A 19,379-nucleotide genomic window follows, 5' to 3' on the forward strand; every position below is an offset into this window, starting at 1 on the left:
CAACCCCAACGACACAAGCGGAATAACTCAAATAATTGTTCAAAACTGAATTTTATATGGACTCAGGTTATTTTTTTGTCCACTATTAAACTTTGTTTAGTGTTAATTTAAACTGATTTTAACTTTAAGTTTGTCTCACAAAAGAGCAAGAAAAACAAAATCTGTAAGGGGGCCAATATTTTTTTCACAGCACAACATGTGCAGTCATAAAAATAATAATAAACAGACAGCTATAAAGACAAAGCAAGTGCAATAAAAACTGCAAAAAAAGCTGTTTTTCTTACCGCTTTTAAAATATTATAGATTTATTAGTAAAATTAGACGTTTATCTGTTGCATTTATTTACTGTTATTTTTGGTGGATCAGGCTAATAATATGACCATGTTTAATAGTTGAGCTATTGGCTCTTGTAAGCAGTCTGCAGACAGCTGCTGCTTGAAGCTTGCCAACTATAGTTTTAAATGAGCATTACCTATTATGAGAGCATAGTGTGGAAATTAAGAGTGCCATGACAGTGATTGTTTTTCTTTTCTTTCCCCTCCAACCAAATGTGCCTTTGGTGTGCACAGCAAATGCCTACTGAGCAAATTTTTGTTTTTAAAAAAAAAGAAAAAAAAAAAGGAAAAAATCACAGAACAGCGACACCGTCTCCCGTCTAAAACGTATGAAACTGTGGCTGAAAGCGAAAGCCGAACAGACGTCCAATTAAAGAAGTCTAAATGTGGTCAGAAGGTCAGATGGAGTTAATCACACTGGCATCCAAATGCTGATATTGGACATCATCTAAACATAAGTGGATTGCTTCCCCATTTTTTATTTTTTCTGAGCTAAATAAACAGAAGCGTTGCAAGTGGACATAAAGCAAATATCCATAAGCAATTAGTGGCAAGAAAAACCTCATTAAAAGGAAACCATAGGAATGATATGAGTCATGGCTGAAATTTGAAGGGGGCAGGGTTGACACCCATAACTCATTAAAATTTAGTTCATCAGCACGATCCCTCACAATAAAAATCAACAACGTTTATGCTTCATTTTTAAAGCGATGTGGTGCATTTTGTTTATTTGCAAGGATACGTTTTTTTGTTTTGTTTTGTTTTTCCCACATCCATGCTGCTTGACTAATTTCATTTCAACATACACAGGGGCACGGATGTATGGATATCCTACACGCACCAACTTCTCCCCCCATACAGGTCAGAAAGGTCACAACAACTTGCAGGAAACATAAAGGAGAGTTAATTCAAAACACTTGACCCTTGCCCCGCAGTTAACATGTGCCCCATTACATGCTCTGGCTCAATGCTCTACTGTGTGTAGCTTTTTCTCTGTCTCTGTGTGTGTCCCTATGTGCTAAAAAGTGTCTTTTTAGCACTTTATGCAAAACCACCCACATGCAGCCCCTCAGTGTGCTGCAAGCAAATATTAAAAGTGTGTCCAGATAATGCGCTGTTTCTGCTGGAACGTCGTAATTACTAGACTTTTGATATGAGCATCAATCTCAGCCAAACCAGTGAGTTTACTACTTTTGGGAGGTTAAAAGGTATCCAGTTAGCAAGTAGCAGGCTAAAGCTAAAGCTAACACTGGTCAGAAGAAAGAAGCTGTCTCTCACGTTAAAAGTAGCAAACGTGTCCGTTAATCACGCAAAAATAAAATTCGCTTCCTTGTTTGAAGACGTTTGTAGCGGCAAGTGCTGCATTCGCCGACACTGAGGGCAGGACTGAGATAAGCAGCACAATGTGGCTACAGTGTAGCCTCCCCCTGAGCACCCCCACCGCTCAAACTTCAGAGACGACTTATCATTTATGCACATCAGTTATTCATTAATTCATCTTACGTGAAAGTCTAGCAGAGTCTCGCCGGCAGACACCTTGCAGGCTGAGTCCCGCTACCAGCGGTGAAGCAGGGCAAGTCGGAGCGGCCAGAAAGCTGTCGGTGCCCCCGCTGTGTGCCAGCCTCGATGCCCGGTAGGATTTGGGAGTGCTCGGTTGGCCCGGGCCGGTGTGAGAGACCGGCCGTGTTCAGCGGGAGGAGGAGGGGGCAGCAGCGGAGAAAGGATTCAAAATATAGCTTTTTTTTTCCTCCCTTTTATTTTAAATGTCAGCTCAAGCTCCAACTTCACTTAGAATGCAGTGAAATATTTCTCTCTTTTTGTCGTCTGGGGGCACATTAAAAAAATTCCTCAAAACCGTCGAGGGGGTCGGTGTTCTCCCCGCGTCTCCGTGCCAGCAGCACCGTGCGATGTCCTTCTCCTCCCGGCGGTACAGCGGAGCAGCTACCGATCCGGTTCGGAGACGAGCTAGTCCCGTCCAAGATGTCGCTTATGATGTCTTGCTTGAATTAAATTATTTATAATAAGCAATCTCGGCCAACCACAGAAGCGATACTGGGCAGAACTCCAATTTCCAGACTATTTTTTTTTCTTTCTTCTTCTTCTTCTTTTTTTTTTTTAACCGGGGAGGAGTTTATAGCGGGTGATCTTGGCACTCCATCTTTAACCGACATCAACAGGTCATCCCGGGACACAAATACGCTGCAACTGTGGGCGAGACAGAGGGATGGATCCGCGGCATGGCGAGAGGAGAACAGAGCAGAGAGGAGGGGAGAGAAATGGATACGAGAATGGCTGGAAGAAAAGAAAAACTAAACTTAGCTGGTTTATTCACTGTACTTTGTGATTTTAGGCGACTGGCAGCGGTTTGCACTTGCAGCTTGACGACCCGAAGAGACAAGGTTGCTTTTGAGGAAGTTCAGGAATGCGGGAGAAAGATGAGCCGGGAACTCATTGAGCCACAAACCGACGAAAGAAAGGAGAGCAGGGGCGCCACAAGAGATTTTGTAAGAGGGGTGGCTACACGGGGGGCCTCTTATAATAATACAACAACAACAAAAAAAAACAACAACAACCTTTGATTGAATCTTGGGAATGGGCTGCATGGTGCAGTTGGTAGCAGTGTAGTCATTTCACTCAAAGTAGAAGGTCTTGGCTTTGAATCCCAGTCTGTGGTCTTTCATGGATTTCTCTCCATCAACGGGTGGGTTCCAAAAATTTTCGTATGGGTGGGCAAACCAGGCCAGTAAAGATTTTATGAGTGCACAGCTAAACAAAAAAAAAATTAAGATATATTTATTATATTAACAATTGTTAATCTATTTTAAATTTTATAGATATGAATTTATTTATTGTGTATTACATTTATTTCTCAGTGGCAAACATTTTTTCCTGGAAGGGGCCATAAACCCTTTAACCCCCCTTGGGGGCACCACTGGTGGGTTCTCTCCAGGTACTCCGGCTTCCTCCCACAGTTCAAAACATGACTCTTAGGTTAATTGGCCTCGGTAAGCTGCCTGCAGGTATGAGTTTCTGTCCTGTGTGCTGCCCTATGATGGCCTGGCATCTCATCCATCACAGGATGACTGCTGGAGATGGGGTGTGGAGGTACCTGGGTGCATGATGACTTCAGGTGATTGGTAAAATAGGATACAAAATATACACTCAGCTCAAGCCGTGGGTAGCGGATAAAGCAATGAAATGTCCTGCACAAAACTTTTGTCCACTGACTCAAGCTTAATTATGAATCTACTATATTATGCTTGATTTTTCATATCTTGACCAACTGAAAATCTGTGCTTTTTACACGTAAAATTGATGTTATGGCTGATAACCATTCTTGGCAACAAGATGGAAATAAACATTGCTTGTTAATTGGCCAAGTTTTACTTATCAAACCAGCACCAGTATCTTAAAAAAAAATGACTAACATCGGGCGATACTGATATAGATACCAATATATTGTGCATCCCTAATAAATTTTGCCATAATTTATGGCATATGGTGAGACATCAAGCAGGTATTGACCTTGTGAAATTTGAGAGCAGTCCCAGAGAAAGTGGCATATATCTAAAAATAGGGCCCGACAAAGAAAACATAGAAATATAAATAAATCTTGTAAGCTATAAACATTTGACCCCTCCTATTTTAAAATCATTCACATTATATTATATTATATTATATTATATTATATTATACAGAATTTTTTGGGGATGATCATTGTCCCCCTCTCACCCAGCTCTTGGTGGCGCCACTGAAGGAGGGGGGGGGGGGGTGTGCAGCGCGACAAAAGTATGAAGCCGGTGTGAAGTGGTTAAAGTTTGGTCTGGCCCCATGTGCCCATCCCCCCACAACAGTTACCACAACTTTACCATCCAATTCAGAACAAAACCACAACAACAAAAAAAGACTCACAATAGCTTCACCTTCACTTTAGCAGCACACCATACCTCCCTGTTCATCCAAATTCATGAGGACACCTCCCCACCCCCTACAAAAACACAGTGCTGGAACGGGACAAGACGTCTCCGTCCCGCACCGGCTGATGAGTCCGAACCGCCCGGGGTGCGAGTTGATCCGAACCTTTCAACTTACCCCTCCGCTGGATTCTGCTGGAATTTCTTCCGAATGGAGGAGCGGCGCACAAGAAGAAGAAGAAGCGGTCTAGTTTCTCCCTCCCTCTGCCTCGCCACAGACAGTCATTCACTTTGACTGTATGCTGTGAACCAGCAGCAGCACACCATTCATGCACACACACACACACACACATGCATGCATGCAGGCGAGGATTGGAGCTCAGAACTATCGAGGAGGGGGGAACAGAGAGGAGCAAAGCGGGGATTTTTTTATTTTTTTTTTTACCCTCCCATCCATCCCAGGGGTTGCAGACTGATCACAGAGCCACTGATCGACCTGATAGATAGACAGGTAGACGGACAGATAGGGGGGATGCTGTCGCTACTGTTTTGCCAATGGAGCCATTGTAATGAACTGATATATGCCACCTTTACTTCCAGCAATCAATGACTTGGAATTATCTCGGTGAGTTAACTACTTCCTGTCATTAACCCGGCTTGAGATGACAACGGAGGTTATCGACGCGCGTCATTAGTGTCTTATTGTCAGATAATAAGAAATGTGCTCATCATGTGGTAATAAAGGGACAATCTAAAAATAAATCAAAGCGCATATATATATATATATATATATAAAATTTAAATTTGGCGGGAAGGTCGGCAGCATCAGCAAACCGCACATAAGTAAAGTAATCTGATTACTTTTAAAAGGATGACCGATAGGAGCCCAAAGGCGTCGCAGGAAGCAGGTAAGACGTGCCGCGAGCGTCCCCAGCCGACCCGACTGTCTGAGCCCCACCCACCACCAGTCCACGCACTCAAGCCCCGCACACTCACTTTTGTCTTCTGCCGGTGGAAGCGACTCCCTCGTGCCCTAGCCCAGCCAAAGGACGGTGAAAGCCGGGGGGCCGCAGGTTCGATGCCCCGCTGTCCTCTCAGTTGCGTGAAACAGAGCGTCTAGACTCCGGGCAGGTGAAGCCCCTCCAGGGCCTCCAGGCGCTGCGCACAGTGAATACTAAACAGGATAAGACTGCACTCAGGAACGGCACTGCGCTCCCCGCTCTCTCTCCCTGTCATGCCAAATACTATTAACTCTATAATTCTCCTGTGTCAGATGTATAGCGCCACGCTCTCTGGGCATCCATTGTCACAGCGCCCCCATCCAGATGTTCCGGTTTGTGTGGAGAGGCGTATACAGTATGAAGGCAGGTGATGCAAATCACGGACGGGTTACCGAGTCCCTTATTTGTAGATGTATATGTCCTCAGATTCCGTTTGTCAGGATGACAATGATTTGCTTGGCAGCAACTATGGGGAAAGTCAGCAAAACTCAAAATATGTCAGAAGAAGAATTGTAGATTTACAGTTTTAACAAGCAGACACAAAAACTGCGTGGAAGGTTTTCGGATGTCAAGTTTATAGCACATTTCAGCAACAAGGCAGCTTAACGTGGTTACACCATGAAATCATAACACAAGCAACAAACATTACATTTTGTCAGATGCCATCATCAAGAAAATATACCTAAAAAAAATACTCTGATCAATGTTCCAGTTATCACGAATCAAATGTAACTCACAACAGGTGGCTTTTTTTTTCTTTTCTTTTTTTTTGCCTTGCTTTACAAGGTGCTCAATGTTTCGGCAGTTTTGCAGTTTTCTGGATGCTTGTTCCTGATTCTAGAGGAGCATAAAAACGGAACGCCGCTTCTCCATGTCTGGTTCTGATTCTGAGAATGCAGATGTGCCGCCGATCTGCCTGGAAGACGATTGAAGGTGTTGTCCGTCAGGGGAAAGGAAATGGGTTATGAGGTTCAATGGCGACCCAGGAACCGTGGCCAAACCTCTCCCTGGAGAACGCTTTCAAGGTCAGAGGAAACCTAGACTGAGCTGTTTGCCACAAAGAAGAAGTTTGCAAATAAGAAAACTTTTAAGAACTTTCAGATATGGTGGTGGAAGCAGAATGTTGAGGGGCTTTTTTTTCACTTTAAGACGTCGAGGGATGTCGACAAGAAGTCTACACTCTGATTAAAATGTTTTATCTTTGTGAGGTAAAACAGAATTTTTTTTTTTATTTGTCAAGAGAAAGTACATTGCGTAAAGGCACATTATTGGACAAGGTGAGGTAACACTGGGATGAAACTAAAACCGTAATGTTTGCTATAACTGATACAAAATATGAAAAAGGAGACAAAGCTCACAGGAGAAAGTGCAGGAGTTTGTTTTCTAAATGAGACAAAAGTGTTTCCTGTATTCTTCATACGTCTGAACAAATGGGTGTAACTGAACGACAGAAGTCTTTTCTTACTAAGAAAACATCTAGACCTGGTTGAAATCTTTTAAAATCCTCGTGGAGGAATGTGTTTTTGTAGGTCAAAACCAAATTTTTAGCTCTCCAATTCTAAAAGGTTAAATAAGGTACAAAAACAACACAAAAAATGTGCCACCATAGTGAAATGTTGTGTTGGCAGGACATTTCACTATTTCTCTGCGGTTGCTCTCTGTTGGATGGATTCTACGTTGTGACAGAAGGTGTTACAGTTCCAGACAACACTGAGCTTCACTGAAAACCTCAGCTGTCTGCTGGAAAGTTGGAGATTACAGGAAGTTTTATTTTCTGCATTTTCTGCTTTGTTTCATTTTATTCAGACTGTTTTGTCATGCTCTAACGACACACGAGAGAAATAGCTAAATGTGTACAGTTATTAAGAAACGCATTAGCAAAACAGTTAGTCATTTCTCTGTGGGCACTGAAAGAGCATGGACTCAGCAGGCAAGAGGCAGCGAAATTGAATTTTGTTCAGGCGACTTGTCCAATAAAAAGGCATCACTGTCACGCCGTAACACAATACATTTATGGAATGCAGTGGCCTTATCTTCTTTCTGCAGAGATATTCTCAGCCCCGTACTTCCTCAATCTGGGGAAATCGAGGTGATTCTATAGGCTATGTTTAGCCTTTCATTAAAATGCGCCGCTAACTGCAGGCACGAGGATATTAAATTATTATTCATGAGACTGACGTGTTTTATGCATGTTTACTGGGCGAAAAGTAGGCCAGATTCCTGCTGACTGATGAACCCTCTCACTCTATTTTTTTATACGTCATACAGTTTCTCTGCGGCTCTATTGGCAGCCCCTGTGTGGAGGAACTTTGGCAGACCGTTGTAGCATTTAATGTCGGCCAAGTCACGTGAAATTAAATGTACCCAAAATTATCAAAATACTACGTTTTTCATTTTGAGGTTTAAACACTCCACTTAATATGTGTTACAGATATTTAAGATCCAAATGTTCATAGTTATCCAATGTCCCAAACTTATATTTCTCTTAGGAAAAATTATATTTTTTCTACTACTGCTTTATGTTTTTCAGTTTTTAATGTCTTGCTGCAGATTTCCTTAATTGACTGCTTATTTGTAGATGGATATGCCTTGATCTAAGCTATTCCACTGTTCCAGTTGGTGGAAGTCAAGGTTATTTAGGGATAACAATGTAAATGGGGCTGCATCTGAATGAATGCCACTCCTCAGATTTTTTTACGTGTGAAACATTTTAGAAACTATTTTTCTTCAATGTCACAATTGTGGTGTACCTTTAGTTAGTTTATAACAGAAAGTCCCAGGAAAATGCATTGTAATTTGCTGTGAAAGTGTGTCAAAATGTGAAAAAAGTATGCATGAATATTGTATGACACTAATATATTATTTATGACACAACAGGTACAATTGAATCCTTACCATAAAAATGTTATTTCATTGTAGTTATATTTAGGCATAACATCAACTCCACATGAGGAATTATCATCCTAAACTAAAAGCTTTGACTTACAACAATGGGATAAAAGAAACTGAAAAAAAGTTACTGCATTTAAGAATTATATTTTAAATATAAACAGCAATGACAAGTAACATTATTTGTTTAGAGAGAATGATCTTTGAGGTACATGCAAGATGGAATGTGGATGGAAAGAAGGCGTTTCTCTGTGTTTGAATACTTATTTCAATATTCTATTATATGGTAAATTGACTTGCCATACCAACGGAGCAACCCAACGGTTCAGACCTTCTCTTTGAGCCGCACAGGCATCCGTACTGTCACTCGAGTCATGGCTGCTCCCATGTGCTAGTTTGAGTAAATTGCAAAGCAAGCAACGCAGCAGAACTAAAGACATTAACACTGTGGGACAGAAAGACGTTTTATAGAGCAGAATAGAAGAAGACCGAGAGACGGAAGTGTCGCAGGTAAATAAATAAATAAAATGGTAGCACTGCCTACTTAGCCTGACTAGCATCATTTATGTGGGACGAAGTATGAAACAGTCGGCTTGTTTGCCTGCTTGCTTAAAAAGCTGCTTCGTTTAATAAAACACACGTAGCATCGCTTACATTTACAGGCTCTTTGTAACTAAGTTTTACGTAAAAACAAACAAAAATAAAGCACCAAACTGAATTTAAAAGAAGGTAATGTATAAGACAATATCTAGAAACGAAGGTAGGGGAAAATCGTTTTAACTGGATTTTTACAACTCGTACGACAGTTTCCCCCCATAAACGCTTGCTAAATAATATAATACGCTAATTTACCAGGTGTCCTGCATTGGAAATAATGAAAACTGACTCTGGCTGTTTCTGTGGCACGTTGTAGTTTTTGAGGTTTTGGAGTAAAATTTCATCTTTAAATTTTTTTATTTACTGACCTCATATCTAGAACAGATCCTGCCAGAATTGGCTATAAACATAGAAATAAAGACACAAATGATAATTTATAGTAGTGTTAATGTCACATAATCCCTGTTATTTTATGTCCTATATTATTTACAATCTTATCGTTCTATAAGTTGCTTATATGTCACTCATTATTCTCATTTTTTCATATTATGTTTTTATTTATAAATATTTTTTTATTATTAGGTAAGGTTCTGAAACAACATCAAAAACTTTGAGCATTGCACTGATTGCTTTGTCGTCCAACATATTTGAGAATGGGAAAAGTATGGCATAACTAAAATTTTTGACTAATCATTTGTGCACTTTGCTAAATGCTCTCTAGATGCGTAGATCTGGGTAGTGGAAAACCTGCTGGTTTAATTGGTCCTTGATGTGGTTCTATAAAGTATTGACATGCACACGCCACACTTTTCAGATGCATTTTTAAAAAATGCATAAATTTCCTTCCTCTTCAGAAATATGAAGTATAAAGTCTATATGTATGGTCTATCAAATAAAACCATAATACAATACAGTGAATTTTGTTGTGGTAATGTGACAAACGTCTCCTTTTGCAGGCTGCGTCTCATGCTGGCGCGTACGGCCCGGCGGCTCCTTCTCATCACCTCCAGTCGGCTCCATCCTTCCCCCTCGTATTCAGCCAATCAGACGTGTCGGAGAAGACGGAGCTCTATGGACCCCCAGGTCTCCGCCGCTGACCCCTCGTCCGAGGTTAGTTCTGATTCGACGCACGTTTCAGAGGAACCGCCCACCGCCAAGCTGTTACCTGGAGAGACCGTTGTGAAGGAGGGGAAGGCGGCCATCTTGTTTCCCAACGCCAATGAGGTGTTTTACAACCCGGTCCAGGAGTTTAACAGAGATTTAACGTAAGGCAACTTCAGTGTTGGAACAAAACATGTGGAAAGTATTCAAAACAAAGGCGTTTATGCTACTTGGTTCCGCTTATATAGTTTTGTTTTTTTTTTTTTTTCCAAGATGTGCCGTGATCACGGAGTTTGCTCGAGACGTGTTGGCCCAACGGGGGGTGAAGGTGCTCGTTCCTGGAGAAAAAGATCGAGTGGTGGTGTCTCTGCCGGAGGAGACGAACGAGGCAGAGATGGCGGAGAAAAACGGTGCAGAGAAGCCCAAAGTTACAGCAAGAGTAGGGGAAAAATGTGAGGTATGCACCGAGTTCCCACTGGTGAAAATCTAAAAAGTAAGGTGGATGTTACCACCATACAGTAAACACATGTTTCTGCTGTTGCGTTTTGTTTTAATTGTGCACATGGAGAACCTGGAATATTGACAGATGTTGAATGGAAAGGAGCTGCTGTCGTCGTGATGGAGCATTAAAGGGGCAGTGTTTTGTAAAATCAACTTTTTTTTTAGATTCTTTCATGTACGTTTGAAAAAAAAAAAAATCCCTTAATCTCCATGGCAACCAGTCAGCTGTGCAAAATGCCTGGGTGACCTTGCTCCGCCTTTGACCACAAAGCTCCTCCTCTGAACTGCAGCTTCTGAAGTTTCAGAGCTTCCTCCTCACAGAGCAGCTCTCCCCCACTCAGCTCTTTCAGACTAGCCAGCAGCAATTGGCAAACACCTGGTGGAACTGAACCATTTGAGCTCATTATACGAGTTATTTCTCAGAGCAACGCTGGTTAAAACATTAACGGGTTAATAGAGGAGCCACGTTGTGATGACTTCCTGAAGGCGGAGTTTCAGAAAGAGCAGGAGTTTCTTAAAGAGACAAAGGCCCAATTTCAAGGTGTTAAATAGGAAGTAAAATTTCTTCTAAGTCATTATATATATATATATATATATATATATATATATATATATAGCAATTTTATAACAACTGAAGTTAACATGGTTACTGTACTGTGCTCTAAAATAGAACCTTTAAAAACTGAACTGGTGGAGATGCAAATGCTTCTGAAGTGAAGCATGAAGTCTATCACACTGAGTGGTCTAATTTCCACTGGGAGGAGTCTTCCTATCCGGAAAAACACACACACACACACACCCCTACACACACACACATAGTGCTTCAAGTATAAAACCTCTTTTAATAAAGGTTTCCATCAAGCTGCTTATATTAATCATCTACTAGGTAATTTCACACTTTGGTGGCCCCAAGTGGTCAGGAGAGGTAATTGGAGAATTTCCTGAAAGTTGAAAGCATTTACTGTACATACTGTCCCAGTTCTCACAGGAGATGAACTAGTTGGAGTTGGTGCTGTGCTTTTTTAATTGAGCACTTTTGTTTGTTTTTTTTTCTTTGTAGATTTGTTCTCTTTAAAAGGAAGAAAAACACTTTGAGAGTGACTTATTCATTCAGAAAAACTTCATTTATTGGCCTTAAATGCAGAATGCTGCACAGGAAGTTGGCAGCAATTCAAGCTAGTAAAAATGTAGCTAAAAATCTTGATTTTTTTATAGTATTTAATCCTTTTAAATTAATTTATGAATTATTTAGATCATTTTCTTTTTTAAATATCAAAACCCTTTTATCTTGCTTCATCTACCATTGTTCCAATTAGTATAAAATTCCAGTAAATCGCGTTTCTGGACTGAAATAACCAGAACAGATTATTGTGTGCTAGTGTTAATTTTTTCTTCTTTTTTTTTTTTTCGCTCGTCTCCTCAAACGTTCAGAACGGTCTCCGTGTCCTGGAGGGCCTGGCAGCCTCCGGGTTGCGCTCGGTGCGTTTTGCTCTGGAGGTCCCCGGCCTGCAGAGCGTCACCGCCAACGACTTCTCCAGCAAAGCGGCGGCGCTGATCGCCCGGAACGCCCAGTACAACCGGGTGGACCACCTGCTGCAGCCCAGCTGCAGGGACGCCAGGTCAGCCAGCCGCTGCGTTTATGTGTCTGGATTTCCTTCACTGCTAATGCTCCGTGTTCCTATGTTGAGCTTTGCATTTCGTGACCCGACTTATCCCCTTCCAAATCTTTGATTTTAACTAATTTCCCCCTTTATTTTTCCCCAATTAAATCATTCTTTCTATTTATGTAAGTTTAATTTCAATTTTCTCAGCAATTTTCATTTCTCATTGTTTCTTTTTTTTGGTGTCCAGCATGCTCATGTATGAAATGCGAGGGAAGAAAGAGCGATACGATGTCATCGATCTGGATCCCTACGGAAGCCCGGCGGCGTTCCTGGACGCAGCAGTGCAGGCCGTCAGTGAAGGAGGTGAGTTGTTGTTCAGACTGACTGTCGTCTGCTTCGGTTCCATCTCACCGATTAGTTTTTAGCCGATTACCGACCTTTTAAAAAGCCTGACCTGTCGATAATGTTTGTTTTTGTCTGAAAAGTAATTAAATTTACCAGTTGATTTCCAGACCGTTGTGCAGATCAATACGATCGGTTTTTCATGTGAGTATTGATCGATCCTCGATCTCCCAAATGTTAGAAAATCTGGCCTGATTTATTTATTTATTTATTGGTGCAATCCTAGTAAATGTTGAGTTTCCATAAGTGTAAAACATCCTTATGATTTAATTTCTGTCAGATTACTGATTTTGAAGATCTATTAAAGTATTAAATCAGATTCTTTTATATGGGATTTTATTTTTATACAGATGTAGCACAAAGCTCAGTTTACTAATGTTTTACCTGTAAAATTACATGAATAAATTCTCTTTCCTTTAACTACTGAAAACCAGACAGACGCAGCTGGAGCTTTTTAGGCATCAAATATGTTCATGATTTATAGATCTACCTAAAGACAATGTTTCTAGTTTCAGTGCTTTGTATTTCTGCAAAGCAGAAAGCAGTGACAGTTTTTGGTTGAGAAAGAGGATTATTCATTTCAAACATTTGATTCCAGCTTTTTCTTAAGACAGTCGCATAAAACCAGAGCTAATCGGTTTGATCGGTGCCGACCGTCTTCTCTCCGCCAGGCCTGCTGTGCGTGACGTGCACCGACATGGCCGTGATGGCGGGAAACAGCGGGGAAACCTGCTACAGCAAATACGGCTCAGTCTCCATCAAAAGCAAGTACTGCCACGAGATGGTGAGTTCACTGGAGTGGGAAAACGGAGGCACTGTGGTCGTGATCGCATTGTATCAAAACGGCCCAGTTACTGTAACGCTTAAAGTAGTCAGAACCTAAAACAAAAACAAACCGGGTTCTTTTCTTTTTTCAGTGACGTTTTAGGTAATAACCCTCAAATCAGAGGAGATTTTTCTATTTGTCGTAGAATTAAATTGCCTGTTTGTTTCTTTTAAGCACAAGGTTATGTCTTTTATTTTTCTTATTTTTATTCTATTTATTTGACTTGAATTTGCAAGAAAACAGAAATATCAGTTTGATTGCGAATAGAGATGCACCAATCAAGCTTTTCCTGACTGATATCAGCTCCTGGAGATCTTTAAGGTCTGATCTTTCATGTCCAAAAAACAAACAACAAAAATACAATATTACACTCATGTAACCATGTCTCTAAAGTTCACAAATGATTTTTTTTATATATTGAACTCAAAAGAAGTGCATTAAAGTTCATACTGTTGAAGTGTTTAAAGGCTGAAGAAAAGGTGGAAGTTGTTAGTTTTAATGCTTAATAAAAAGGATTTTTAGGTGTTTGGTTTTCTGATCAGCCTTTCCTGATCTCCACCTGATTGATTTGATGCATCTCTGATCTACATTAAATGTTAAACAGATGTTGTTTCCTCCTCTGCAGGCTCTTCGTATCATCCTCCACAGTTTGGACCAGCGGGCCGGAGTATACCAGCGATACATCCAGCCACTGCTGTCCATCAGCGCCGACTTTTACATCCGGGTCTTTGTTAGAGTCTTCACAGGACAGGCTACTGTCAAGAACTCTGCCAGGTACTTCCTCCGTCCGTTTGTCTCTTTCTCACACACACAGACCTGTTGGCTGTCCAAAAAAAGGCTGTGCAATGGGAGACGATTGATCCTGGAACTGGGCCGATACAGAAACCAAATCTGGAAGGAACGATGAGAATAAACTGAACAATATTACAAATAAATCACTGCGTTATGTTTCAACTGTTTCTATTTTCTTAAAATAAGTTTTATCTTAATTTATGTTGTTGTTTTTTTTCATTTAGCTTGAGCTTAATATGTTTTAGCTTATTTTATTGAGTCTTTTTATAGTTAGCTTATTTTAACATGGATGGAGTTTTAGTTTAACTTTTTCTGATTTGAAAAGACCAGCAAAAAAAGGAAATGTGTTTTTATCGTTTTTCAGATCTCTGGAAAATTAAGTCTTCAAACTTTATTGCTTATGTTTTTCCAAAAACAAAACCAGAATTTTCAACAAAAAATTTCCTATATATCCAGTTTTAATCCTTTATCTATAAATTAAAACATCTCAACTTGGTTTTTTGTCAAACCTTTTGATTGGTTTGGTTTTACAGTCTTTAAGATGTATTATTATAAAATAAATAGCGTCAGAAATGCATGGTTTTATCAGAAAAAAACAATATAATGCATTTTATTGTGCCATATTTTTAACTAGATTTTTTGTGAATCGGTTTTTAATCAATTAAAATTCTTAAAATTTCACTGTTATCAAATATAACTTTTTTTGTTTTGTTTTGCTAGAGTTTATTAACTTACATGGCTTAATAATAATAATTATTATTTTTTATGATTTTATTTTACTAGTAGTAATTAATGTTTTTTATTTTTTAAGTTTGGCTTTTTAGCCCAAAGCCAAACCAGGTGATTTATTTATTTTGCTCAATTTGAAAAAGATATTTGAGTTTTAAACCTGGAAGTTTGTTTTGACCTGAAAAAACATGTACAGAAACCTAATTATTTCATTTTTACTTTTTTTTCCCATTTAGTTTTTTAGCTTATGTATGTTGCTGTATAAGATAAAACTCGTTTGTTACAGATTAAGAAAGATAAATAACAGCAGAAAAACTGGTTTATTAGCACCAGTATTGACATATAAAGTCATACTGAATCATGTGAATATATAAAGCCACTACTAACACACATCTTATGCTCATCCAGTCTGTGAAGAAAAGTTCATTTGACAGAAATGTGAATAAAAATGTTGCAGAAGTGACGTCCGTTTGTCTCCCCATTCTCTGGTGGCAGTAAACAGGCGTTGGTGTACAACTGCGTCGGCTGCGGCTCCTTCCACATGCAGAGGCTGGGTAGAAGAATAAGCAGCGGCAAACAGTAAGAAAGACACGATAAAAACTGAAACTCTGCAGACGTTCAGCTGAAGAGCTGAGGCAACGAAACAGAAACGTGTTCTCTCTCTACGGGCTGCAGGGGAAAACTGGCTTCATTCTGGTCGGGTTGTCTTTGACACGTCGTCTGGGCAGAACTGTTTCTCTTTTATGTTTTTGCATGGTGTCTGAGAAATATGAAGCGTGTGTGTGTGGCGGTGGAAGAAACCAATGAAGACTTCCTGATAGTTGTTGTGAAGTATGAAATGTCCTTGTTCTTAAAACAACAAACTTTTCGGTTCTTTCTAAGGTTGTATCGGCCTTTAAATGTGGAATACCTACACTAGGGTCTTCGTTGCACTTCCTAACATGTCTAGGTTGCATCCTAATACACATTTTTGACATTTTAAGAATGTTTCCCTCCTATCTAAGTGTGAATGGTGTGCTTGCAGCATGAAGTATTCTGCTGCCACTGGACCGCCGGTCGGACCAGAGTGTGAGCACTGCGGACAGAGACACCAGGTAGCACACAGATATCAGCACTCAAACGCAACATCACACCTCATCAAGACTCTTTCCTAACGTCTTTTTGTGTTTGAGAAGCTTGAAAAGCGGTCTGGGCGTTTGAACAATCTGCTGGTTGTGTCTCGTAGCTGGGCGGTCCCTTCTGGGCCGAAGCCATCCACGACCTGGACTTCGTCCAGAAGGTTTTAGAGGCCGTGTCGGGGAACCCGTCCAGATTCGGAACGTCCAAACGTATCGAGGGCATGCTCAGCATGGTTACCGAGGTAACCCCCCATCGGGTCAGTGAGACCGAGCCGGTGTGGTTGGGGGTCGTGGATGATGAATGTTTTCTCTGTGTATTTTAGGAGTTGGAAGATGTTCCTCTCTACTACACAGTGGACAATCTGAGCAGCACAATACACTGTAGCACTCCGTCGTTGCTCCAGTTCAGGTAGGAGACACAAACACAGCCCTGTGCATGATTAATTATGATTTACAAAAATACCCTAAAACAAACTAATATGGACAGTTTTAGGAGTCTGGGATGTTTGCGTGCGTCCTTAAAAAGTCTTAAATTCATGTATCTAAAACAAAGGCCTTAAATTTATAAAAAGAAATGTAAGTTGATCAGGTCTGACATTTTGGCGTGGCAGGAATATTTAGCCTCGTGTACAGATCTGGAAAAAATTAAGAGACCACTGCAAAACGATCAGTTCTCTGGTTTTACTCTTTAAACATATATGTTTGAGTAAAATAAACATTGTTCTTTTATTCTATGAACTACTGACATGTCTTTGAAATTCCAAGCAAAATGTTTTTACTTACTTGCAGAAAATGAGAAATGCTCAAAATAACAAAAAAGATGCAGTGATCTCAAACCTCAAATAATGCAAAGAAAACAACAATACTAATGTTTTAACTCAGGAAGAGTTCAGAAATCAATAATTGGTGGAATAACCAGGTTGAGTGCAGTGGACTCTTGGGTTTTTCCAGAGCGGTATTCTCTAATATGTAGTTTTTTGTCAGGCAAAAGCTCGAGTCTGCAGACATCTTGGTTGAGGCTACCGCTAGCTAGCTGCTAATATACCCTTCCTAGCTAGCTAGCTAGCTAGCGAGCATTTTTGTGTCTACCATGGGTAAGGGCAAATTTGGCTGAACCACGTTAGTTTTCACCACTGGCTCGCACCACCGCTAACTAGCTGCTAACATACCATTGCTAGCTAGTACCAGTAACTAGCTGCTAACGTACTGTTTAAAATGTCCTAAAACGTCTTAAATTAGACTTGTTGAATCCTCAGATTTGGAAGACTATTGGAGCAAAAAAGATGCAGAGCGCTGTGAAAAAATAAAAAACAGATTTAAGATGCGAGTTTAATCTTATTTGAGCTGCTTGTGAAAAATTATGCGGTCAATGAACAGACGGAAAGGTTTGGGTTTCCGTATTACAATAAATTATGAAACAAACATGACTAAATCTGAATAGTGTGGATGGTTGAACTGATGTAGCGTCTTGGACTGACTGGATCTGCTCTCCTGCAGGTCGGCTCTCCTCCACGCAGGCCACAGGGTTTCTCTCTCTCACGCCTGTAAAAACGCGGTGAAGACAGACGCTCCTCCTGGAGTCATCTGGGACATCATGAGATGTTGGGTAGATGCTTCACAAAACACGTTTTCAGTTATTACATCCCAACAGAAATGCATATTAAAGAATCACATGATAATGTGGGTTTTTTTCTTCCCCCCGTTTTCGTCTGTGGTAGGAGAAAACGAATCCTGTAAAGAGGGAGAAATTGTCTCAGACCAGTCCTGCGTTCAAGATCCTCTCCACTGAACCCAGGTGAGACGAGACCCGATGTTTTATCAGAAGGTCCAGTGGACGGGCTCATGTCAGGACTTAATTTGGAAAATTTTTCCTTTTGTTGTAAAAATGACCTGTGTGTATTTATGATGTGTGTGTTTAGTCTAGAAGCCTGCTTCACCGTGAGAGAGGATGCAAACCCTCAGTCTCGTAAACGCCACCTGACCCGGTTCCAGGAGAACCCTCAGGCCTTCTGGGGGCCCAAAGCTCGAGCCAAGGCAGGGTCGGTCACACAAACTCTCACATTCACACGCATCTCAGGATTTGTTGTTTTTCCCTACGATTCAATTTAAAAAGTTAAAATCATTAAACTTATTCACCTCTTTCTGACAGTTTTTTCTTCCAATAAACTTTCTAGAAATATATCCTTGGAAACGGTGATCTGCCAAGTCTGCAGTCTTCCCTATGATTTTGTAGCTCTTAACATTTTATTTCTATTATTTACATATGTTTAGTTTAATATCCTAATTTTCTGAATTTCTGGGTTTGGTTTTTGTTTAATTATTAGCCATAATCTTCAAAAATAATAGAATTTAACGCATGAAATACATCAATGTGTAATGAGTCTACATAATAGATTATACATTGTAATTACATTACAAAAACACTTTACAATAATATTCTAATCTATTGAGCGTTCCTGATTATTTAAGTGCGGTAATGCAGCTGGCGCTTCAGATTCACTGACGTTTATTGAAATTCTCAGTGAAAATTAAACCCAGATGATGATGTTTAATAATGTAAAACAACTTTAATAAATATAAAATGATTATGGGTTTCACATTTGCTTGTTTGAGGCTGAAGGTAAAAAAAAAAATGTTTTCCAGTTTGTGAAACGAGGCTGGTTCATCTTCGTTTGGTTACCTTTATGACAATCAGATCACAGTCCCACAATACCCACAATCCACCCTCTTAAATAATAAATCTGAAAGTATTTCTATGCAGAAATATGCAAACAATTTAGTTTAGTCATGCAGAAAACATTAAGTTGTCATTTTTTCCAGTCTGATTCCACCAGTAAAACATGGCCGCCCATTGGAGTTTATTGATTGTTCCTGTCTGTTCCAGGGGCGGCATCTCTACTGACCTGTAGGACAAGAGGAAGAAGTTCCAGAACAAAAGGAAGAACCAGATCACCGACTCGTCGCAGCTCAAGAACTTCCCCTGCAAGAAATTCAAGCAGGTCCGATCTGCCTCAGAGGAACCACGACTCGCTTGTATCCGTTCTGATCTCGTTTTGCTTCCTCCTCCAGGGAACGTGTCCGCACGGAGACGGCTGCTGCTACTCCCACCAGACGGAGCAGACGTGTGATGAGAAGACTGAATGAGTGCTAGCTATTTGTTTTCATTCTGAGGAGTTTTATTTTTAATCTTTTATTTTTAGTTGAATTGGTAGAGTCTGGATACTCTGGGGTTAGTTTTGGACCGCTGAACAGAATGGAAAGTATCTCTTCGGTTTTGCGCCAATAAAACATTTATTCCATTCAAAAGAAGTCATTGCTTTGACTTTAAATTACTAGGGATGTACCGATTGAATTTTCTGACCTGTTACTGATTCTTAAAAAAGCTGAACTGCAGATTCTGAACTTTTTAATTTATTTTTTTGTCAGATAAGTCCTGAATATTGCAACAGTAGGGCGACTTTTGATCATCAGATTTTTGTGAAGATCGGTTTCACAGGTAAATACTGGCCGGTCAGCGATCAGGCAAAATAAAAGAACTAGGCCGACCGGCTTAGCGGTGCACTCCTATAA

At 40.3% G+C, this 19,379-nt stretch overlaps 2 protein-coding genes across 4 annotated transcripts in view; one reads left to right on the forward strand and one right to left on the reverse strand.

Annotated features, from left to right (window-relative positions):
• nacc1b (nucleus accumbens associated 1, BEN and BTB (POZ) domain containing b) overlaps positions 1–6,622 on the reverse strand; it is a 34,760-nt gene extending 28,138 nt beyond the window's left edge. Inside the window, exon 1 of one of the 3 annotated variants that reach the window (XM_015031455.1) lies at positions 5,246–6,622. The gene's annotated coding sequence lies outside the window, so the exon portion shown is untranslated. Of the gene's footprint in view, positions 1–1,838; positions 3,095–4,427; positions 4,546–5,245 lie in introns of those variants that run through there. The other 2 variants (XM_015031454.1, XM_015031453.1) reach the window with 2 other exon arrangements.
• Positions 4,704–19,115, forward strand: trmt1 (tRNA methyltransferase 1). The gene is made up of 16 exons (XM_015031452.1): positions 4,704–4,874; positions 9,693–10,001; positions 10,111–10,294; positions 11,770–11,957; positions 12,190–12,305; positions 13,016–13,128; positions 13,796–13,944; positions 15,187–15,270; positions 15,716–15,785; positions 15,917–16,051; positions 16,133–16,218; positions 17,307–17,415; positions 17,528–17,604; positions 17,729–17,848; positions 18,694–18,808; positions 18,879–19,115. Exons 1-15 carry the CDS (start codon positions 4,831–4,833, stop codon positions 18,716–18,718), a joined length of 1,809 nt encoding a protein of 602 aa, XP_014886938.1. The 5' UTR covers positions 4,704–4,830; the 3' UTR covers positions 18,719–18,808; positions 18,879–19,115.
• The last annotated feature ends 264 nt before the right edge of the window (positions 19,116–19,379 follow it).

This window comes from Poecilia latipinna, unplaced genomic scaffold, assembly GCF_001443285.1.
Source record: "Poecilia latipinna isolate Pla-1442-1.1 unplaced genomic scaffold, P_latipinna-1.0 Scaffold208, whole genome shotgun sequence".
Taxonomy (NCBI): Eukaryota; Metazoa; Chordata; class Actinopteri; order Cyprinodontiformes; family Poeciliidae; genus Poecilia; species Poecilia latipinna.